The 23,914-nt window shown below is 40.0% G+C and overlaps 1 protein-coding gene across 4 annotated transcripts in view; it reads right to left on the bottom strand.

Annotated features, from left to right (window-relative positions):
* Nucleotides 1–1,271: 1,271 nt before the first annotated feature.
* The window catches only part of FAM91A1 (family with sequence similarity 91 member A1), a 57,134-nt gene continuing 34,491 nt past the window's right edge, over nt 1,272–23,914 (bottom strand). For 3 of the 4 annotated variants that reach the window (XM_073330187.2, XM_073330188.2, XM_073330190.2), the window contains 7 exons: nt 22,397–22,510; nt 20,431–20,503; nt 18,101–18,250; nt 17,561–17,668; nt 16,985–17,108; nt 15,207–15,276; nt 2,181–5,728 (listed from right to left, as the gene is read on the bottom strand). In XM_073330187.2, coding sequence (XP_073186288.1) covers nt 5,537–5,728; nt 15,207–15,276; nt 16,985–17,108; nt 17,561–17,668; nt 18,101–18,250; nt 20,431–20,503; nt 22,397–22,510 — 831 coding nt within the window. In that variant the 3' untranslated portion in view covers nt 2,181–5,536. Of the gene's footprint in view, nt 1,943–2,180; nt 5,729–15,206; nt 15,277–16,984; nt 17,109–17,560; nt 17,669–18,100; nt 18,251–20,430; nt 20,504–22,396; nt 22,511–23,914 lie in introns of those variants that run through there. The other variant, XM_073330189.2, reaches the window with a different exon arrangement.

The following is a 23,914-nucleotide window of genomic DNA, read 5'->3' on the forward strand; positions in this document are numbered from 1 at the left end:
AAATAGATTTGATAAATTATTTACTAGTCAAAGAGCTCTGTTTATTTAGTTAATTTATGAAAATGACTCAATGAGCAAGATTCCAAACCAAGGATTTAAAAAACATAAGGATACATGCAGGATCTTACAGAAAAGATAAATTTCTAATAGTTTGTTGTTGAGTGACAGATAGGTATTAAAGTGAAATACTGACATCCAAAGGACAACAGTTGTACTTAAAAAAATATCTCCACTTACAGTTCTATTTAGACTTTGGGGAATTCATTTAGGGCCTAATCCTGCCCTACCCAAATCACACAATTGGATCCTGCTTAAATCATGAAACTTGAGGTTTCTTAAAGACTAGCAGAAAGATGAAGTTAGATGCTATGCATTTATAATGTGTTTCAAAGTTAAAATTACAACAGTTACATTGAAATCAATAGGTGTTAAGGGTGATTTTTAGGAGCAGCATAAAAGAGAAAATTCTAAAAATCCCTATGTTTGTTACCATGAATTATCACTGAATCCTTTCCCCTTCTGTACACTAATAAATAAATAAATAAAAACACCTTCTGTCCTTGCAGATTATACTGACTTTGGTAAATTCATAATAGGGCCTGGAGCCTACATTTTCAGTCTGGTAGAAGAGGACAATTCCCAGCTGGTTCAGCTTATAGAACTTGACAGTTCTGAATAGAGTTGAGCAAACTTCTAATGTGTAGGACCTCTTGGCCTGTAACAGTTCACTATGGGATTAAATGAGTAAGAGTTGCTGGATGTACAATAGCAAACAGGTGAATGCTTGACATATGCAATACATAGAATGTGCAAATGCTTGACATATGCAATACATAGAATGTGCAAATTTATTTGGTGTTTTATTCTTTTACTTCTTGAAGAGTGGTAAAGTGAAGTGAAGAGATTTAATGTGAGCAGACCTAAAACATTTCTGAATGTTTTTGCTTGTTTCTTTGTAATTGCCATTCTGCTATAAAACAGAGTTCAGAAAGGATCAAAGAGGATTACTTTAATGAAGCAGGAATCTCATTTCTCTTCTTCCATAACTAAGCAAAAGGTCAACAGCTTTCCTATATTCAAGAACACAGGTCAACTTTCTAAAAGTCAAATACCAGCCTGAGCTTTCTGGAAGGGTTTGCAACTGGATTCAAGTACCAGAGTGCTGAGATTCTATAATGTGATAGGTTTCAGAGGAACAGCCGTGTTAGTCTGTATTCGCAAAAAGAAAAGGAGTACTTGTGGCACCTTAGAGACTAACCAATTTATTTGAGCATGAGCTTTCGTGAGCTACAGCTCACTTCATCAGATGTTTACCGTGGAAACTGCAGCAGACTTTATATACACACAGAAATCATGAAACAATACCTCCTCCCACCCCACTGTCCTGCTGGTAATAGCTTATCTAAAGTGATCAACAGGTGGGCCATTTCCAGCACAAATCCAGGTTTTCTCACCCTCCACCCCCCCACAAACTCACTCTCCTGCTGGTAATAGTTACTTATTGGCCTGAATCAGCACTAAAAAAAAAAAAAAAAGATTCACACCTGAATACTTAGTTGTGTAATAATTTCAACATTTTCTGTACTCTTCAAAGCTGGTTCTGAGTGTGCTTGGTATTATCCCCTTAATTTTAAGTATGAAGTGAAGTCAGTGGGAATTAAGCATGTTTTTAAGTGCTTTGCTGAGGCCCTGAGTCACCAGGATACTAAACTATGTGAGTAGTCTCATTGCCTAAATTTACACCCACGTGTAAGTGCTTTGCTGATCAGAATCCTAATTTGAGAGCTCAATGATGCCTTAAATTAGTGTCTTTTCTGGGGGCAAATTAATGGAGGATATGGGGCCAAAGCTGGATCTCAGGAAGTTCTTTGGCTCTTCGTGGAAGAATCATGGCTGGATGGGGAGCGTCAGGGTGCAGTTTTTATGCTCCACGATCATCTCTCTAAAAACCAATGGAGAAAAGGGTTTAGGAGGAAAGATATTGCAATGACTGAACTTATCTTCTGATAAAACTAAATGTCTGAAGATTTTGCTACTACAAGATATAGTAGCAAGATATTGCCAGAGATACTCTGATAATATATTATGGAGATTACTATAATTGGTTAATGGTCCTTCAATCCATAAGTGCCACATTTTACTGCCATGTCCAGAAGAAACACATCTGAAAGGGAAAAGCATTTTGCCGTGTTTTGATCTACAACACATTTTATTTGTAAACATTTGTTACATGTGCCAATAATTTAACTGAACACAAAATTTTGTACATTTCAATATATCCTATTAACAATGTCATACAAGAAAAAAATCAACTGTATTGAGTTACAGTTGTACTTGAAAACCTTCAGAATACAAACTGTGTTAGAAACACTGAACAAGAAAAGAAAAAACGGTTTGAGAACAATGCCAGAGAGAATTTTTGAATCATTGTGTGATAGAAACCACAATGAAATCTTGTTAGTTGGCTCCTGTATCTCAAGATAAATCCAGCTAAAATACTGCTTAGGTTGACCGAACTAATTCCCAAAGCACAAAACAAACCACTTTTTTCGTTAACTTAATAGACTTCTTGGAAGGTAGATGCCTAAAATAAATTTAAAATATTATTGATTTTCCATAATTAATAAATCATTTGAAGAAAAAAGTTATATTGTCTTTATTCTTAATAACAATATCAAAAGATTATTTTGGTCTGAATGGAGGTCTTGCCGTTGTTTACACCGCATTTAAAACAAAATGTTGTACCTTGAATAAAGCCTCTGGACCATACCCAGTATCACAGTTGCAGTTGAGTTTATGATAGTTTAAGGTCTTTCTTTGGTAGTCACCTATTCAGTAAAATTTCCAAGCCTGTGGGTCTATAGTTAGGTTTCTAAATCCATCTTAAAGCACCTAAATAAGAGTAGCTTAATTTTGAAAAGCTGCCAAGTACCTGCAGCTCTTATTGTTAACCGTCAGATTTGTAGGTATTCAGCAATTCTGCTAACCAGGCTACTTTTATTTAGAAGCCTAACTTTAGGTATCCAAGTATGAATATTTAAGCCAATAATAGTGGAGAATTAAAAACAAATTTAAAAAAAAATTCTTCCATTAATTTTGAGGTTGCAGACGACAGACTTTTACATGAGCTACCATAATTGTACATATCTGTATATATACAATGTACAGGTGACAGCCGATATAAAGTTTGCTGCTAGCTAAACTACAAAAGCTCACTGCAGTATTTCAAATAATGCCTACGATACTGAAAATGTAAAGCACCACCTTCAGTATAGGTCCCTTCACTGTGTTAGACGGTGGATTAATGTCTCTTCATGTAGGATATTAATTCTCGGACAGATCAGACTATGGTCTGCTTTCTATGCTATTTCCCCCCTTACTAATATCCATAAAGAACATGTAGCATTCCTATTTTTTCTTTTTAATTTCCTTTGAAGGCAAAAAGACAGCCAGTATCAATTTAAAAATATGGACAATTTGTACATGTCCAATAAAAAAAAAGTCAACCTTTTTTATTGTAGCATACACACTAATCAACACATGAAGTCAAGCTCTGTAATATGTGCAGAATAAGCAAGTTCAGCTGCTACTGGTAAAATATAAAAGGAGAAGAGACAAACGTGAGAAGAGCATTGCACTGACCATGCTGAAGTACTTACAACTTCCAGTTTTTCAGCCGGAGAGAAAGCGCCACATTTACACTTAATAGGAATGTTAACCAAGTGAGAAATAAAGAAATAACTGAAGATTCCATTCTAATTCAACTCACTGTTCTATCACATTAGGGTGCTTCCCCCCACCCTTTTAAAACATATATCACATCAAATATTTTCTTCTTACCCTCTTATCAAACAAATACAAAAACTGAACATTACTACATTTACCATGTACAATTTCCAGCACTGCATGTTGCACAGGTTCTTGGTCCAATAATTGCTTAAACTGCAGGCAGGTGCTGACAGCATGGTTCAATTTCATTTTAAAGATAGTATATTAATGAATTCCAGTAAACAAAAAGTCATCAGAAATTTTTAGACACTAATCTTCAAAATATTCTACATACTTGTTTTCCTAGTATGCTTAACTGGATACGATGTGTTTAAAAGGGCAGGAAACAACCTTGCAGAGTTAGTATAAACTAAAATGAAGTAACACTGCACAAATTCCTCCCACCTCTAGGGAGGAAGCCTTCTAAACCTAGAAATGATTAAGTTGATATTTGTCATGAGTAGTTGATGGCTTACGGAAAACTTAAAAGAACTGTTTAAAGAAATACATCTGCCTACAGATTTTCGGCACTTTTTTCTGCATTTTTTCTTTATTGAGAACACCCACATAAAAACCAAAAGCTTTGTTCTTTTAGTATTAAGGCTTCTCCAACTGTTTATTCTGCCATTAACTTGTTTGGTTTGTGACATCACTCCTTTTCCACAGCGACGTTACAAACATAAATGAACAGCTTCCGGTGAGGAATAAGTGACAGAAGCAAAGACAAGGTGGGTGAGGTAATCTCTTTTTTTGGAGCAACTTTCGTTCATGAGACACACAAGCTTACACACTGCTCTTCTTCAGGTCTACTCTGTGTAAGCTCAAATGCTTGTGTCTCTCACCAACAGAAGTTGCTTCAATAAAAGATATCACCTCACCCACCTTGTGTGTCTAATATCCTGGGTCCAACACGACCCCAACAACACTGCATGTGACAGAAGCAAACATGCTTAAGGCGCAAAGATCCTAGTTTCATGTAAGTGCTCCAATAAAACAAGGGACAAAAGAAATACACTACTATATACGTAAACAGCTTTCTAGGAACAGAGGGAACCAAATTAATCCCTGGTGCAATTCTATTGCTCTCCATGAAATTACACAGAGGATGAAATTGACCCAATCTTTTTCTAAGATTTCCTAAAGGCATCAGTAGGATTTTATGTCTTCAAAACTTAAGACCTCATAGAAAGTGTCAATTCATTATTGTTATGTTGATTTACCAAACCAAACCTTCATCATCATCAGGCTGACCTACATAATATACAGACATCGGCAACAATTCTTAATGCCCCATAATACCACCATGATACCAGATTTTTACTATTTGAACACTACTGAAAGCCTTTCCAGAGCCAAATCTCCTACTTATAAACAGAATTCAGTAATAAAATACAAAACTAATTTATATATGAGCAACGAACATATCAAATTACTATTGCAATTTTGTGGTGACAGCATAGAAATTTAACAATAACCAGAAAGCCTAAAAAAGGTGTGTTTAGAATTATAAAAGAAATAGCGATTATCCCAAGATACAAATATAGCGCTGATAGCTGAAGAGCTTTCTGTTGCAGCCGGAAATGCGCCAATGAATAACAAGTTGTATACAGCGTGTTTCCCCACTACTGCAACACAACACACTTAAAAACACTACTTTAATGTGGGTTATGCTGCAGCAGCAAAACACTTCTTAGTGGTTGGCAGTATAAATTAATTGTACTAGACAAAGAAAAAAGGCATTAAGTGAGCAATGCACGGTGAAACCAAACTATTGGATTTGTTCTTTAAGTACGTTTGCAATAAGAACTGGGGACGGGGACTGTCCATTCCATTCGGATAACATGCCTTCTTTGAACATTAGATTCTTGGCAGGAAGTGGAACACCCATTTCAGCAGAAGTCGGTTGTGAAAACAAACTTGAATTGGTGTCAGAGAGCAGATCCAGTGTTGAAATACCTTCCTAAAGACAAAGGGAAAAATACAATGTTTTAAAATAGGAACAAAGGACCAACAAAGGACAAAAGACTTCAAGACTAAGCTCGATAAGTTCATGGAGGGGATGGTATGATGGGATAGCCTAATTTTGGCAATTAATTGATCTTTGACTATTAGCAGTAAATATGCCCAATGGCCTGTGATGGGACGCTAGATAGGATGGGATCTGAGTTACTACAGAGAATTCTTTCCTGGGTGTCTGGCTGGTGAGTCTTGCCCACATGCTCAGGGTTTAGCTGATCGCCATATTTGGGGTTGGGAAGGAATTTTCCCCCAGAGCAGATTGGCAGAGGCTCTGGGGGTTTTTCACCTTCCTCTGCAGCATGAGGCACGGGTCACTTGCTGGAGGATTCTCTGTACCTTGAAGTCTTTAAACCACAAGTTGAGGACTTCAATAGCTCAGACATAGGTCAGGGGTTTGTTACAGGAGTGGGTGGGTGAGATTCTGTGGCCTGGTTGCGCAGGAGGTCAGACTAGATGATCATAATGGTCCCTTCTGACCTTAAAGTCTATGATTCTAAGGTGGTTTAGTACTAAAACTGGAGTTCTACTGACTCATTTAAGCCACAGATCTGCATTCTGGCGGTTCTATGAATGCTACTTTCAACCACTGAACTTTTGAATTTTTATACAGGTAAGTGCATGTGCCACAGAACGTGTCAGGAGTTAATTGACTCTTCTGCTATGTCTACATACAAACTCTCTCGGGTCCAAGAAGGCTTTTGGAAAAATCCAAAGTAGAATTAAAAAAAACTTCAATGAGAACTCCATTTACTGGTAAGTAACTAGACACTGAAAACATAGCTGAAGCTGGTGTTTGCCCTAGTGTCAGAGTCTAATAATCTTTACAAAATTATGCTCCCTTCCCATCTTGCATGAAACCTACCTTCAGGCCCTTGTGAGCCATCTGCCCTGCAAGGAAGCATAAGGAAGTCAAAGGAACTGTACTTCTTGGGATTTCTGTATGTTGTTCCTCTGCAAGGCAGACTCTTTATATTCGTCTCCTACTCTTATCCTTAGGCTTTCTTTTTTTCCAGACTGCCATCTATGCTGGGTCCAATGCTGGGACCTCAAAAGCAAGATGATCACCCTCTCTCATTCAAACACCTCTAAACCATTTCCACAAAGCCCATTAGTAATGCTGCTCCATTTCATTAAATTCATCGTGTCTCACCAATCAAAAGTCATTCTAAGATAGAACCCTTCTCTGTCAGTTTTGCACCTCTTACCTGATTTGTATTGGCTATTTAAGACTATACACTCATCAGAGCATCAGAGCAGGAACCACATCATCCTTGATAATTTGTACAAGAAACACATTGTTGGCATTTAAATATCAATGCATGTGTAGATATATTTATTTCTCACATTCTGATTAGTGTGAAGAGGTGGGAGGCAGGGGGGTTGTAGTCACTTCCACTTTTTCATTCCTGGAATCCTTACCCAAAAGTATTTCATCACTTAACTCCCTAGCACACCCCCACATCTCTCTCATTATGTATTATGGCTTTATATGATTTCATGTGCAATGTATTTTATAAATACAAAACCATTTGTATTTTACATGCCAGATACGTGGATCGTTCTACCGATTTCTGATTACACCACCAGATAATAATCTCCATCATTTAGTACCCCCTTCTAGTTCTTGCTGGTTTCCAGTGCTCCTTGCATATGGATACAAAATTTAGAATGTTAAGATCCTTCATGTTTGGTCTTCAAATTTTATCTTCTGAAATGCTATGTATGTTGGAATTACATCACAGGACATTTGAATTAAGCAAAAAGCTCCTTCTCTTCCTTTTCTAATGAGTTTAAAGCAAGGCTTGTGTAGGAGTTCAATTCTCTTCAGTCTAAGAAACAGGTATCTAATCCAAATAGGCTTTCTTCACAAAAGGAATTTCAGTGCTCTGAAAATCTTAAACTCTTCTTTGTCCATCAGCACATTAAGTCAGTTCACCAGTATCAATCTTCTCATGTGTGCTACAAGTTCCCAAAGGACCTCAAAGACCTCTCGCACTGCTGCCATCTTTGTCTGGGCTGAGGCTAATTTAATGCACCTAGTTGGAAATACTGTTTGACACTCCAGGAGGAATCTGCTTCAAGAAGAAATGAAGGTTACTTTCTTGAGGTTACTTACCTGGAGTTCTTTCAGGTTGGCACATGGCCCATCTACAACTGCTAGTAGCAAATATCTCCAACAGATGGAGACAGAACTTTAGATGGGGAGGGCTCTGAGTTACTACAGTGAATTCTTTCCAGATATCTGGCTGGTGGGTCTCGTCGACATGCTCAGGGTATAACTGATCACCATCTTTCTATCAGGAAGAAATTTCCTCCCAAGTCAGACTGGCAGAGACCTTGGGGGTGAGGGGTTGCCTTCTTCTGCAGCATGGAGCATAGGTCACTTGCTCGTTTCAACGAGAGTAAATGGTGGATTCTCTGTATTTTTAAATCTTTAAATCATGATTTGAGGAATTCAGTAACTCAGTCAGAGGATATGAATCTATTACAGGAGTGGGTGGATGAGGTTCTGTGGCCTGAAATGTGCAGGTCAGGCTAGATGACCATGATGGTTCCTTCTGGCCTTAAAGCCTAGGAGTCTATGAGATGATGGATTTATGGATAATGCGCCAACCAGTGCAGCCTAACGGTAGAACCTTCTCCAAGCAGTGCCTGTTGGAACACACATGCGCCCTCTCCTCACTCTTGAACGTTCTGAGGGTGAGGATATAAAAGGGGGCACTGGCACTTTACTGCCTTAGTTCTTTCTGAGGCTGACCCAGAGAAACCAGGATAGGACTCTGAGGAATTGTGTGTGGGATGTGTGAATATGCAGAGTCATCTTGAAGAACTCTGGTTATTAGTAAATAACCTTAATTTCTCCTTCGAGTGGCTCTGCATATTCCCACTTATGGGTAGTTTGGCAAGTGATACTGTAAACTCAGGAGGAGGGAAGAGAGTCCTAATTAATTAACTGCTCTACCAAATCTAGCATCTTCTCTTGAAGCCAAATCCAAAGCATAATGTTTAGTAAACGTATGGACTGACTTCCAGGTAGCAGCTTTGCAGATTTCCCCAATAGAAACATGTTTAAGACAAGCCCTAGAATTCTTACAGGAGTGCTAAGTGTTGTCACTCTTGTCTGAGAACAAGGTCCAGCCAGCAAAGGGCAAATCAATTTAACCGGCTTCGTCATTTTTGTGTAGTTCCTCTTTTTTAAGTTAAATGGTATTGTGGTGGGTTTCTTTAGTATTTTCTCCCTACCAGGATGTTAAATTTAATTACATTATGATCATTAATACTGAGTGCTTCAGCCATATTCATCTTTTGGATCAGATCCTGTGCTTGTCTAAATCAAGAATTGCCTCTCCCCTTGCAGATTCCAGGACAAGCTGCTCCATGCAGCAGTCATTTACGGTGTCTAGAAATTTTCTTTGCATCCCTTCCTGAGGTGACATATAGACAGTCATTCTAAGGATAGCTGAAATCCCCCATTATTATTGTGTTTTTTGCCTCTGTAGCCATTCTTCACTGTCACCATCCTGGTCAGGTGATCAGTAGTATATTATATTGCTATATTCTTATTGTTCAAGCACAGAATTTCTGTCCATAGAGATTCTGTGGTACAGTTTGATTCATTTAAGATTACTATATTTGACTATGCTTCCTTTACATATAGTGCCACTCCCTCACCAGTAAAAAAAACAACGAGGAGTACTTGTGGCACCTTAGAGACTAAAATTTATTTTGGCATAAGCTTTCATGGGCTAAAACCCACTTAATCAGGATGGCCCATTTCAAACAGTTGATTATCACTACAAAAGGTTTTTGTTTTTTTTCCCTCCTGCTGATAATAGCCCACCTTAATTAATTGGTCTTGTTACGGTTGTTATGGCAACACCCATTGTTTCATGTTCTCTCTGTATATATATCTTCCTACTGAATTTTCCACTGCATGCACCCGATGAAGTGGGTTTTAGCCCACAAAAGCTTATGCCCAAATAAATTTTAGTCTCTAAGGTGCCACAAGTACTCCTCAGGTTTTTTTTTTGCTGATACAGACTAACACGGCTACCACTCTGAAATCCCTCACCAGCGTGACCTACTTGGTCATTCCTATATATTTGGTACCATGGTATAATGGTGTCCCATTGATTATCCTCATTCCACCAAGTTTCCATATTGCCTGTGACAGGGTCGGGCCAGATGGCTACAGAAGAGTAACACAAGGCAGATATATTAGCCCCAGGCTAAGTAGGTCCCCTTTCCCTGGGTAAGGTAACAGGGGCGGTTCCAGAACAATCAGGAACCTTCTGGAGACAATTAAGACAGGCTGATTAGAACACCTGCAGCCAACCAAGAAGCTGCTAGAATCAATTAAGGCAGGCTAATCAGAGCACCTGAGTTTTAAAAAGGAGCTCACTTCTGTTTGTGGTGTGCGTGTGAGGAGCTGGGAGCAAGAGGCACTAGGAGCTGAGAGTGAGAACGCGGACTGTTGGAGGACTGAGGTGTACAAGCATTATCAGACACCAGGAGGAAGGTCCTATGGTGAGGATAAAGAAGGTGTTGGGAGGAGGCCATGGGGAAGTAGCCCAGGGAGTTGGGCACAGCTGTTCCAGGAGGCACTCTAGACAGCTGCATTCCACAAGGCCCTGGGCTGGAACCCGGAGTAGAGGGTCGGCCCAGGTTCCCCCAAATCCTCCCAACTCCTGGTCAGACACAGGAGGAGTCAACCTGGACTGTGGGTTCAGAAAAACAGCCAAGCTGAGGGCTGCTGTGAAGCTCCAAGGCGAGCAAATCCGCCAATAAGCGCAAGATCCACCAAGGTGGAGGAGGAACTTTGTCACAATCCATATCCTCATTTAATGCCAGGCACTCTAGTTCACCTATCTCAGTATTTAGACTTCGAGGATTTATATAGAAGCACTTTTACATTTTGTCAATATTCAGTTGCTTAACTTCATGTGTTCTATTTCAATGGGACTCTTACATTGATTGTTCCTCACTAGTTCCTACATCCACTTTACCAACTTCTTTCCTATCCTCTTTACTAGGATATAGAGTTTCCCCTTTAATAAATTTATCTCTAAGGGATGTCTCCTCCGCAAATCATATGCTGCTGTGCACCTGTCAGTTTTCCCCCAGCTCTTAGTTTAAACAAAAAAAAAAAAAAGTCTTCTACAACCTTTTTAATTTTACATGGCAACAATCTGCTTCCATCTGGATTTAGGTGGAGCCCATCCTTCTTGTATAGACTCCTCCTTTCCCCAAAAGTTCCCTAGTTTCTAATAAAGGGGTTTAATAAACTTAAAACCGCCCTCACTACACCACTGTCTTCATCCATTGAGACCCTGCAGTTCTGCCTATATTTCCAGCCCTGAGCATAGAACTGGAAGGATTTCAGAGAATGCTACCATGGAGGTTCTGGACTTTAATTTCTTATCTAGCAGCCTAAATTTGGCTTCCAAGACCTCTCTCCTATCTTTCCCTTTGTCAGCGGTACCTATGTGTATCACAACCACTGGCTCCTCCCCTTAAGTCTGTCTAGATGTCTCAGGAGATCTACAACTTTGCACTTGGCAGACAATTTATCATGTGGTTCTCCCAGTCATCACAAACCCAACTATCTATATTTCTAATAACTGAATTGCTATTACCTGGCTCTTCCTAGTATCTCAGGATCTCTCCCTAGGAGGGGTGTCCTCAGTGCAAGAGGATACCATGACACCATGTGGAAGGAGTGTCCTAACTAAGGGATTGTTTCCCTTGGCTCCAGATGTTCTCCTCCACTCAGACTTTCATCCTCCTCAACAGCACAAAGGCTGTCAGACTGGGAGTGGGACTGTTCTACTGTGTCCCTGAAAGTCTCGTCTGTGTACTTCCATCTCCCTTAGTTCTTCCAGTTCAGCCGCTCTGGCCTCAAGTGTCTCTACAGTGAATCCGAGGCCCATGAGCTGCTTGCACAAAAATGCCACTTGCCCACAAGACAGATATTCATACATGCTGCATTCAGTGCAATAAACTGGATAGCCTTCACTCTGCTGCTGGATTTCTGCCTGCATTATATTTACTCTTGCAGGGTTTTTGGTTTTATTTGGGGCGGGGGCAGAATTGGCCTAAGTTTAGAGTAGGTTTGTTACATGTAGCGGCCTCCTACACTCCCTCTCTAAACTCCCTCACAAAATTCCCATTTGCTGCTCCTATTCACTATCTCCTTTGGTCATTTAGGAGCTGGCTTTTGAAAGCCTTGTTCTCCCTGAGATGATCTCCTCTGATCATCTGGTAACTTTTGCACAAGTTATCTACTGCCAGGTAATTAGTCACCCTAAATCACTAAAACAAAAAAACCAAACAAAAACCCGACCTTTTCTCCCTCTCTCCTATCTGGAGTCGAACAGGCTTAATCAGACCTGAATCTATTACTGGCTGCTGCAACCAGCAGGGAATTTGGCACAGGTGAGTATGAAAATATGAACATGCCTCATGCAGTACTTCAGAGAATTTGTCAGTTTTCTTAAAGATAAGCTGACAAGAAGCCAGGGTAGCCCAAACTGCTTCAGCAGGTTGCAAGAAACCTTCCAACATACGTAAAAACATCCCCTTCCTGAAAGGACCACCAAGAATGTCAAATACTGGATGTGATGCCACTTCCACAGCAACTGAAGGCAAGTTCAAAGTAGATTCCATATGATATATTAATTCATAAAATAGTAAAGCATCCTCAGAAGGAGAAGACAGAGAAGCAACACCAACATGCTCATCAGGTGAAATATCAGGTTCAAATTTTTCACCCACCTAACCATGCTCAAAAAGAGGAAGTAACTCTTCATTTTCTTACTCAGAAAGTATCAGGCACCACCATGTGAGCTGCAGACATATCCGGTGGAATCAGATCCAAAAATTTCCCAGAAGATGGATCCTTATTAGTTGGAATATCACTACTTCATCCATACGGAGGATGACTCAAGAACTCTTGCAGCACAGCCCAATAAGACCACAGACCTGCCAGTCTCTCCAATAATTGGGACCTGGGATCATATACATAGGATGAGGCAGCAGAAACTGTCCAAGAGGTTGAGGAAATCCAGACTTAGATGGCATGAATATGGACAATTGAGACCTTTCAACTCTCCCTCTATCCTCTTCTAACCGTGGATTCAACCTCTATTCCACTATTGATCTCACCGGAGATAGCAACGGCACTGGAGGATGCCTAAAAGCGGAGAAGGATCTGTTTGGCAATCCTCAAGGAGTCTTAAGAGGGAGAGGCAAAGATGGCTCTGTGAAAAAACTCACAATATCTTCCATTTTACCTTTTTCAGGTGAAAGGGATTTAGACCTCAGAACCAATGAAGGCTTCCTCCTCCTTCTCACTCTGAGCAATCACTCACTCAGATCCAACCAACAGTCAGATGTCATATTGAGAGCATGCCAGCACAATAATAGTCTTCTTCTGATCAGACATTGGCACTGGAGTTAATACAGGCAATGGTGCTGGTCTGACAGGCTTAGGAATCATCAGAGCTGGAGAGGGGCTCAACTCTGTAATCCTGAAACATGAAGCCAAATGCGGAATAGACTTAGGTCTCAGAGACTGAACCGCAGAAGACATATCCAAATCAGACAGAACCAATAAATCTGATCCACAACATTTGGCACTGCTGACAGTGACTGACTTCTCCCTGCCTTTTTGATTTGGAACTGCGACAATCAGAACAAACAGCCTAATCATAGGGTCCTTAGCTATCAGTTGAACAGACAGGGCCCTCCAGCTCAGATGGAGAGGAGCCTCCAGAGGAGAAAGACGTCTCTTCTCTGCTGCTGGAGTTCAGACCCAACAGCAACCGCTGCAGCACCCGAGATCTGGACAGACTGCCAGAGCTGCCGGTCGCTGGAGACACCAAGGAATTGTTGGGGCTGCCATTAACTGTTTATCCCAGAGAGACTGACGATGACCCCCGAGACCCAGAAGTGTAGGAAGTAGCCCAGGGGAGCCAAATATAGTTCGGTTGTGTTCCTGACTGACAGCTGGCCAACGTATTGCAGCCAGGTTTCCCCACTGACCCAGTGGCGGACCACTCCGCCACTGTTAGGGCCCTGGGCTGGGACACGGTGGAGTCAGGTGGGCCCACATCACCCTACCCCTGGGGTGGCAGCCTCCCCACCATAGGCCAAGAGGCCTGCGTTTGTTGGCGGTCGGCCAGAGCCAGAACCCCCGACTGTTTTCTGCCCCACTCTGTTTGCGCTTATTGCTCTGTCCTGACTACAGGCCAGAGCATCCGGACTTTGCTGCCGTGCCCTGTCTGAGGGCCTGGCATATAGACTTGCTGCCCCATCCTGTTTGAGGGTCTGGGCTAACAGACTCATTACTGCTCTTTTCTGAATACCAGCCAGAGCCTCTTTGCTGCCCCGCACTGTCTGAGGGCCAGGGCTTATAGACATTGCTGCTCTACCCTGATTGTAGGCTAGAGCCCTCTAATTGTTTGGTGCCTTGGCCAGTCGGAGGACCATGGCCCCTAGACTCACTACTGTGTTACCCCGCCAAGTGGCGGAGACCCCGTGCGAATTCCCCCCAAACGGTGCCCTTCCAGAGGGCTTGTAGCAAGGGGGTGTGGCCTCTCTTCCAGACGGATGGAGGGACAGCTGCAACCGCCTTACAAGTACCAACGGACATAGGAAAGAACTTGTCAACTACTGTATATGAGGATACACATGTGCATATCATAGAATTTCAACAAGTTGGATGCTTACATGGCAACTGTAGAAATGCTGAGGCATTGTAGAGGAAATACCAAGGTAAACATGCTACATCAATGCGCTTAAACAAAAAGTCTTCCAAAACATAGCCAAGAGTTTTACGCATTTTCTCTTTAACATTAACTCATCACTACATTGTTTACATGAAGAAACACACCAGACTTCTTCAAGTAATAAAACTAGAATTTAACAGCATGTTTCATCTATCACTCAGACTTGGCTAAATTTAGGACATGAGATTTCATTACCAAACAATGACAGTTTTAAATAAAAATATTTCTCTTAAAAGGGATATGGTTCAACTTGATATTTAGAAGATTACTAAGTAGCACCTGAGGCTACACTTGCCCAGAGTCCCTTAATAATATTTAGGAGGTTATAAGCATGTTTCAAATCTCTCTCTCTCCTTTTGCTGTGAAAACCCATACAGAACAGGGGAAACTGATTATATACGGAGCAGAGCAGTGATAACATACCAAGTATAAAACCAAACAATGGTATTTTCCCCTCTTATTTCAATGAAAATTCAGAAAATAATGAGATTTTTAATATGACAATGTCTTTAATAGCTCTATAATTAAAAAATGAATAAGCTACAAACTTCTACACAACATTTAACAAAAAAGCCAAAACCAAAAGACAGACCATGCAGAAGTTCCTACATTTTGATTTTTTTCCCTTACCTGGAATGAATAAACAAAGTTAAGAACCTGTAGAGACAGCTTTCTACTGGAATGCAAGAGTTTTTGAAGGCTGTCAAAATGAAAAAAGGAAAAGCTGTAAAACGTAGCAGGTGTCTAAAAAAGTGCACGTGTGCTGATACATATTGTTACTGTAGTGGACTAGAATACCAGGCTCACGATCTTAAGAGCAGCTCTAATGGTTCTTAACACCACTTGTTAAAATAAAACAGAATAATGTAATACTATCATTGTAGAAGAGGTAAATTGCTAACTAAACTCCAACCCCCCACTCCCTGCTTTTAACTACATGGGTTTTGTTCCATTCAACAAGTGAATATCCAATTTCCTGAAGCTATTTATGTTTGTTACTATGATAAAAAGGTGTGGTTGAAAGTTTTACTCAATATGTATAATGTACATGAAGCATGAATAATATATTAAATTTTATTCTTGCTTCTTATGCTAGACCGTTCTAAAAAGGTATGCTATACAGTGGTTCTTAGCGTAAGTTACTTCTTAAAATGCAACACAGCAAAAGCTCCAAAAAAGGTGACAAGCAACCTATTTACCTGTAAGATCCTCACCACAGAGGGCTATTAGGGAAACGTTTTCAAATGGCCGTAACACAGCCTCTAAAATTGTGCCCCTAAATCAGACACATTTTGCCAAGAAAAGATGAACTATAATGAAAAGCCACCTTCGAAATGAGGAATACAAATCAGTGGCCATCACTTAAGTCCATAAGATTTTGTTATAGTGCATAAGAACTGCCTTCCCAAAATCAAATGCAGTAAAGCTACTACATTATTAGCTCTTACGGAATTTGAGTTTTGCTGGTATTTCGATGATGAGAGGATAGCTTGTGTAAAGGCTCTCTATGGCTACTTCCCTCTGCCCTTTCCCTCTACAAAGGACTATATTTATTCACACATAGAGAAGCCACCATTAATTTAAGAAATATAATCTAATCAAAGGTGCTGCATTTCAGTGAAACTGTTCCAATTAAATTGTCTGTCAGAGACCTCATTGAACAAGAGATGAAAAAATTACCATCAGAAATCCCATTTCCCATCGTCTCCAAAGTAAAATAAAATTCCTTTAAAAAAACATTTTGCTTTATTAATCAATTGCAATGTGAAGTTTAATCTACAATAAAGATAGATTGCAAGGCATGATTTTAAGTAGGCTAATCTCCGCTCATACACCACATACATCAGTGGTTCTCAAACTAGGGCCGCTGCTTGCTCAGGGAAAGCCCCTGCCAGGCCGGGCCGGTTTGTTTACCTGTCGCGTCTACAGGTTCAGCCGATCGCAGCTCCCACTGGCCGCGGTTTGCCACTCCAGGCCAATGAGGGCTGCAGGAAGGGCGGCCAGCACATCCCTTGGCCCGTGCCGCTTCCCGCAGCCCCCATTAGCCTGGAGTGGCGAACTGCGGCCAGTGGGAACCGCGATCAGCCGAACCTGCAGACGCAGCAGGTAAACAAACCGGCCCAGCCTGCCAGGGGCTTTCCCTGAACAAGCAGCGGCCCTAGTCTGAGAACCACTGCCATACATTATGGTATGATGCCCACGCTGACAATAGCAGCCAAATATTCCTAGGGCTTGAGCTATGATCAATGAGCTATGGGAATGTATATTACAGCAAGTATCTTGGAGCCTAAAAGTGACTCCTACAATGTAATAACATGATACAGTACTACAGTTTCAAACTTTAATTTATTGCATTGCCAAAGCACAGATAAGTTCTGCACACAATGGCTGTGCAAAAGAAACCTCACCTTTCTTTTCTACATAGTCCATGGGTAGCAATTTTTCTGCAGACTTTCCGGTTTAATTCCGAGCTAAACAGTGGAATTCCAAAGCATAATTCCAGGGGAACCCATTCCAGTTCTGTTGTGGGAACTACAAGATATAAACAAGAGACTAAAATGTTTTCTGAAGAGAACAGTAAATTGACCCTGAAAATTTAACCCCGGATCAATTCTCTCTAAAAAAAATAAAAATTGAGTCAGTAGCTAAACTGTACCAAAAGGTTCCTATCTCCCATTCTTTATAAAACTTACACAGTATTTACAAGACAGAACACTTCAAGCAATTCTGAGCCAAACAAAGATTCTTAATAGGTCTGCATTAGAACATATTAACAGTATTGCACTATCCATACATCAATGTGTCAAATACATTAAGTTTTTTTTTTAATGTGTACTATTTGCTTAAAACACAGCACTGGAGACATTAGGCAATGCTTGTATTGTGTGTTTAGATACTTTAATACTAGATTTCTGACTGGACAGAAATATCTAAGGGAGATTTTATCTTCCAGTAAATAATATAGGTCATTTGTAAGATCTTACCTTCAGGACTTTGCTTAGCTGCAGAATCCACAGATGTGTCTTCAACAACAATTTCAAATGATTCTGTGCTCCCATTTACATCAGATCCTGATGCCAATTCAAGCTCACCTAAATTTAAGATATTTAATAATATTTAGATGAACATAAGCTTAGTTACCTCCTGATGTACAGAATATATAAATTTTACTCATATGTGATGTATTGATAATGAACACAAAGTACCTCAAACTATTTACCTAAGGACAGTAATCTAGATGCATGGCATAAAGGAATAAAGAAAAACACAAGGATCTTACTTGGATCTAGTTTGACACTAAAATAATCAAAGGAAACTAGGGATCTCCATCGCTTCTACTTAAATAGAGTTTTGTTTTCAAAATAAAACATTAAAGAGCTGATGGTTTTAAGAGAAGATTTCGTTTTGTACTTATTTCTATATTCTAAACAATAAATTTATACACCTTGATTTTTGTTTAAAAGGGGCATATGAATTCAAAGAAATTGACCGCCAAAGACAAATAGTCTTCACTGCTGACTAACCTTTTCCATCAGAAGCATCACTCAGCTTTCTGTTTGTGTGTCGACTGGAAGGATTCAACATGGTAACATACCCACAAAAATGCTGCAAATCCACTTTGTCGCTTAATATTCTCAATGCTTTATGAACACCCATATTCACACGAGAGAAGTCTAGCAGAGAAAAGAAGCACACAAGTTTGCCTTTGCATCACTGCAAGAAGGTAGTAGAGCAACCATAGCACCACTACAGTTAATATCCAGGAAGTCAGGGCTAGACTTCTGATGGCGGTTCATTTAGGCATTTGGAGATTTCCCTTTCTTTTGTAGCTCCTAGGTTCAGATATCATGATGGTGGGTATGATATGGGAAACTGGGTAAATGGATCGCTTCTTCTTCCCCATTCCAAAAACAACATAGTACCTTAAGATACAGTGGCAAGGAGGGAAGAGAGAATGCAAGAATTAGTGGGTACCATTTTCCCCACACCTTCAGCTAGATGGCAGAGTGCAGCAATTTCAATGCTGGGCCTCACTGATGTCCATCTCTTCCACTAAGATGCAATCTGGATCTTCCACAGTACTTTGGCCCAGAGTTTATGTGAGGTACGTTATGAAGCACAAGATAATACTGCAGTGCTCCCAGGTTTTGAGTCTGGTCATGGAGGAACTACTGGCATCAACAGCTAGATGTCAAAACCCAGAATGAGAAAGGGGGGGTGAGAAAGATCCCTCTGGTTTTCAGCTCAAAACTTTTCACTTGAGGATCAAGGTGAAAGGATGTGGGCCACTTTGCCAAAGACCAAAAGGAGGAGAAGTGAATGTAGGAAATAGCTCATTGTAAACCTAAAACAAATAAACTGGATTTAGACTCAGATCAGGAAACTAATGGATGGTTTATGCTGGTTTGTATTTTGTCCAGCACCAATCTACAGTTTCAGGTGTTAAATCTCATACTTTGTACTTGGGAATGGGGGTTGTCCGTAACTCTGAACAAGACATTACGGATTTCAGCCACTGGGAGGGGCGGGGGATTGCAGTGGGGGACTGGGGCTGCAGCCGTAGAGACGTGTCAAAGCTTCTGACTCTCAGGAGCACCAGGGCTCAGGGATTTAGACGTGGAGGGAGTTCAGGGGCTCGAGGCTTCAGGCCCTGCAGCTCCACTCCCAGTTTCAGCCTCGTGGGGGGCACCAGGGTTCGGGGCTTCTGCCCCAGGATGGATGGCAGAGCTTCAGCCCCGCGGCTCTGTTCCTGGCTTCTGCCCGGGGGGAGGGGGGCAGGAAGAGGAGGGAAGAAGAGGACGCTGGGGCTTGGGGCTCCCCACAGCTCTGCTCCCGGTTTCGGGGGGAGGGGGGAGCTGGGGCTCGGCGCTTTAGCTATGGGGGAAAAGCACTGGGGCTGAAACCGACACTTCCCTGTGGGGCTGAAGCCCTGAGCCCCAGGCAGAAGCTGGGTACAGAGTTGTGGGACTGAAGCCCTGAGCCCCAGGGCTAAAGCCCCAAGGCAGTAAAGTATTTGCTGTCTGTCTGATTACTTCTGGGTCCACAGGGTATCCGGTTGACCTGTAAGTCCATAACTCTGGTGTTCGTATCTTTGAGGTTCTACTGTACATGACCATCATCTTCCTCTCCACCCCCTTTAAACTTCAAAATGATTGACTAAGACAAGTTTAAGAAGCACTTCACAATCAGTAAATTTCTGCTTCACTAAAAGTAATTGTGCTTGTGCAGACCTTGAAAGTGAAGATTAGGAAATTTAAAAGGGACATCATTAACTTGGAACTTTTTAAAAAAAAAAAACAAAAAAACGCTGTGTTCAATTTTTTATTTTCTGTATTACAGTCATGCTCCAGAGTAATAGTCAAGATAGTTTAGCTGAATGCACAACTAGGAGCTCACCATCTGCCTAGATGTTTTCATCTGGCAGTGTTCTGTAGGCAACACAGGAGTGACAAGTCTTGTGGAGAATAAGGTAGATTTAAAATTTTTTTCAATAAACTTGCATGCAACACAAAGAGCAGCTAGGAGGTGCATGTACAACCAATGATGGGCAATAAAAGCTGGTGTTGTCCCAGTAAGTTTATGCAGGGAAAGAAAGAGGGCCAGTAAATTAATTGGAAGTTGGGGTAATGGTCACAATAAGACTATCTTCCTCTACATTTACAGCAGCACCCTGTGGACACTATGTAAGGATCCCTTCAATTTTCTCTTCCAAGTTTAATCAATAGCTAGTAACATTGTAATCCTCTGCTATTAGAAAGTGGGCATCAATATATTTAGTTTAGCCTCGCCATACAAGGTAATTGTACAATAGCACTGAAGTCTTTGTTGCAGAATTCACATTAAAGACAGTTACCTCCTTGCTGTTCTGCTTCCTCAAATGGGAAAGGAATATGCATAGTTTCCCCCATTCCGTGCATGCCATGTCCCTGAACACCAAGAAATTAAAGTCAGGGAAAGAAATCCATATATACTACTAGAGCTTGCATTGATTTCTTAGTTCTACTTGTTCTCTATTGTTTAAGAAAGGCCAGATTGGTAACGCTAATGTAACAAACAAGTAGACCAGATAAGACGCTTATATACTGAAGATTGTGGTTAGTAATTTTAAACAAATATTAATGTAAGTAACTCAAAGTTAAAATGTAATAAAGGAGGAACAGTTAGCTTTGTGTTTTACTAATCATAACTACAAAGTTTAGCGTCATTGTTAGTTTCAAAGTGGCATCACAGCATGGAGACCCTCATCCACAGAAATGCTCAAATAATTGCTTTTCTTTTTCACTAAGGCTCTTACAGGTGAAGCATTTGGTGGTATATACAATATGAAAGTTACTTAATGTAATCCTAAATGCTCGCTTATTTGAGTTACTACTTTTTCTTTCAGTTGTTTTCTATATCTCAAAGATTTTAGCTAAACCAATGAAAGACAAAAAAAGGATTCATACACAATGCCATACTATGGCATTTATTTTACTAAAACGTTTAAGACAAATATACCTATATATTTTTTTAAAAACCCAATGTAGTAGTTAATGTCAGTAATTTCAATAAAGAACCCTTCATTTCAGATGTTTATGAAGAGCCATAGAAATGCTCTTCACACCAAAAGCAATAGTGAATTATGTTTAGCTGTTTTTGATTTAGATACAAGACCTAAACACCAAGTAGTCTCTCAAGAGGTGCTTTTCTTAGATGAGAACATTTTCAAACAGAACTACCTCTTATCACACACCATTTTGGCCTATAACCTTAGTATTTTCCTTCACCTTGAAACTGCCTTCTCACATCTCCTAACTTGTGAATCTGAATCTCACCACTTTGCAGTATTGCTCAGGTACATCACTCTCTTAGCCCCACTTATGCCAAAACTCTTGTCTATGACCTCATCTCTCTCGTCTTTAATATTGCACCTCTCTTTTGGCCTCCCCAAGTCCCAGATGTCCAAGAGCCTTGGTTCAAGAGCCTTCTCATCAGTGACACTGGAACACTTTTTACAGTGGGGGTGCTGAAAGCCATCTAACGAAACTGCAAATCCTGTGTGCTCAAAAGCAATATAAAAAAGTACAATTCCTGCTCACACCACATGGGATTCTCAACAATCGTGAAATAATGCTAGCTTCATTCTGACAGCATACCAAACTTTTCACAGTGAAATCTGGGGGTGCTGCAGCCCTTCCGCATCCCTAGTTCCCGTGCCTGTGCTTCTCATATGCCTCTCGACATCTGAATAACCTTCATGTATCTACCTCATCAAATCCATCTCACTTGAAAACCTCTTTTCTTTATTAAAGTTGCTTAACTTATCCTTCTTTCCGAGTTAATACAGTTAAAATAATAAGAAGAGAGTCTGGAATACAGTTTGTAGGAAAGTCTGTGAACAAAAAGTTGTGCAAGAGTACAAAAACACCCTAAAAGTTAGCACAAAATTGTACTAAGATACAAATATTATATGATCAGAAAGAAATAACTGAAAACCAATAAAAAAAATTTTAGTATAGAACTCTGAAAAAACAGGCATCTACAAAGCACAATTGTGATGCATACTATACTTGTTGACTACATTTTAATACATGGACTACGTTTTAATCCATATAACTGTATATGAATCACACAACGGTTTTGGTTCAACATTTTAGTGACACAGTAATAAACAAACTCCACAATAAAGCCGGTCAAAATTTTTCTAAGTTAAAAATTTTGAAAAAAAATGAAGAATTTTGAAAATAATGTCACTTTTTTCAGTCACCTCTACTGTACATTACATATAAGAAAAAAATGTACTGAAATTAAGTACATTTTATCATATCCATATCAAGTACCTGAATTAGAACGGCAGAATGTGTTAAAGCATCATTCAACATTGTCAATACATTCGAAGTTAGGACTACTCCTGGGTCATGACCCCAAGATGTTATTAGTAAGCGATCATAACCCTAAAAGAAAGAAACAAAATAAAAAGCAGTAGTAATTGATTGTCCAAGTATATAAAAGTGAAAAGCTAAATCATTAGGCTAATAGTAAAGTATTACAATTAGGAAATTACTGCCAGTATTTTCAGTAATATACCATTTTATATTGTGTTATAACATCACTTTTATGCTCATGCTCCTTCTAGTGATGGAGGCAGAATTTTGAGGTTGGGGGTTTCCTAACATGCTAGTACGAACAGGATATATCTGCTGCAAAGACTTGTGACAATGTGCAGATACCACAATGTTCCTTGAGAAGGGGAGATAAAAATATTCTCATATAAATTTGGAAGGTAAGAATATGTGCTGAGAAACTTTAAATCTGCCAGCAGTACTCAAAATGATAATGGTGTTCTATCAATGTGGAGTATATCTTCAGAGAAAAATAATGACATGGAAGCACTTTCCTTTTCTCTAAAGATACGACTGTGAGAGAGCCTCATTTCAGAAGATTAAAAAGTCCTGGGAATGTCTCTCGATAAAAAGTGTATATTTTTAACAAAATGCCACTGCAACAAGCAATAGTGGAAACAAGAACAACATTTTTGCATGGTAACAAAAAAAGGGTGTGCAGACAGATAAGATGTCCCAAGAAAAAATTTATTGGTATAGGACTTGAGACTATTTGGTACAAGGAAAATCCGCTATGCCAGCAAACCTCAAATCTGATTCTATAAGGAAATTTACAAAGTAACTACATAGAGCGCTTTTAAAAATATGAAAAAAAAAGCCACACCACACATTTGTGAAGTATTGAAGCTTTGGGTTAGGCCTCACAGCTAGACTCAAGATCCAGTTTGTTAGTATTATAGAACCTCTTTGTGGACTGGGTATCCACACTCACCTGACCTTTTAGTACTTTATTTTTGAGACAGGACTTTTCCCCATGCCAATTTTACAACAAAAAATAGGAATATAAAATGAGGGAGATAGAGCAAAACAAGATCTCTATGTTTTCATTCCTGATGTCTACAAACACTGATGCCAGAAACTATTGCTACTGTAGCTACATCAAAGGATGCATGCATCTCTCTGTCTATCTCCACTCACTCACAAGGCCAGTTTCTTAAATGTCTCAATTCTCTTTGGAAAGGGGGACATGAAGAATAAAGAGTCCTGTATCTCAGTTTAAATTGATATTTGACCAGGAGGAGATTCTATAATTTTAATTCAGCCAAGTTTGCCTTGGCCATTGCAACTTCCACCACCAGGATTGTGTTTTCCATTTAACATCTTTGACACAGACAAAATGGTAGGAGAAAACTGCCATACCTCCTTTAATCAATCCAAAGCAGTATGAATACAGTCATCCTAATTGCAGAAGACATCTCCAAGGTGCTTCAAAAAAAAAAATCTCTGTTCTAGGAC

This window comes from Lepidochelys kempii, chromosome 2, assembly GCF_965140285.1.
Source record: "Lepidochelys kempii isolate rLepKem1 chromosome 2, rLepKem1.hap1, whole genome shotgun sequence".
Taxonomy (NCBI): domain Eukaryota; kingdom Metazoa; phylum Chordata; order Testudines; family Cheloniidae; genus Lepidochelys; species Lepidochelys kempii.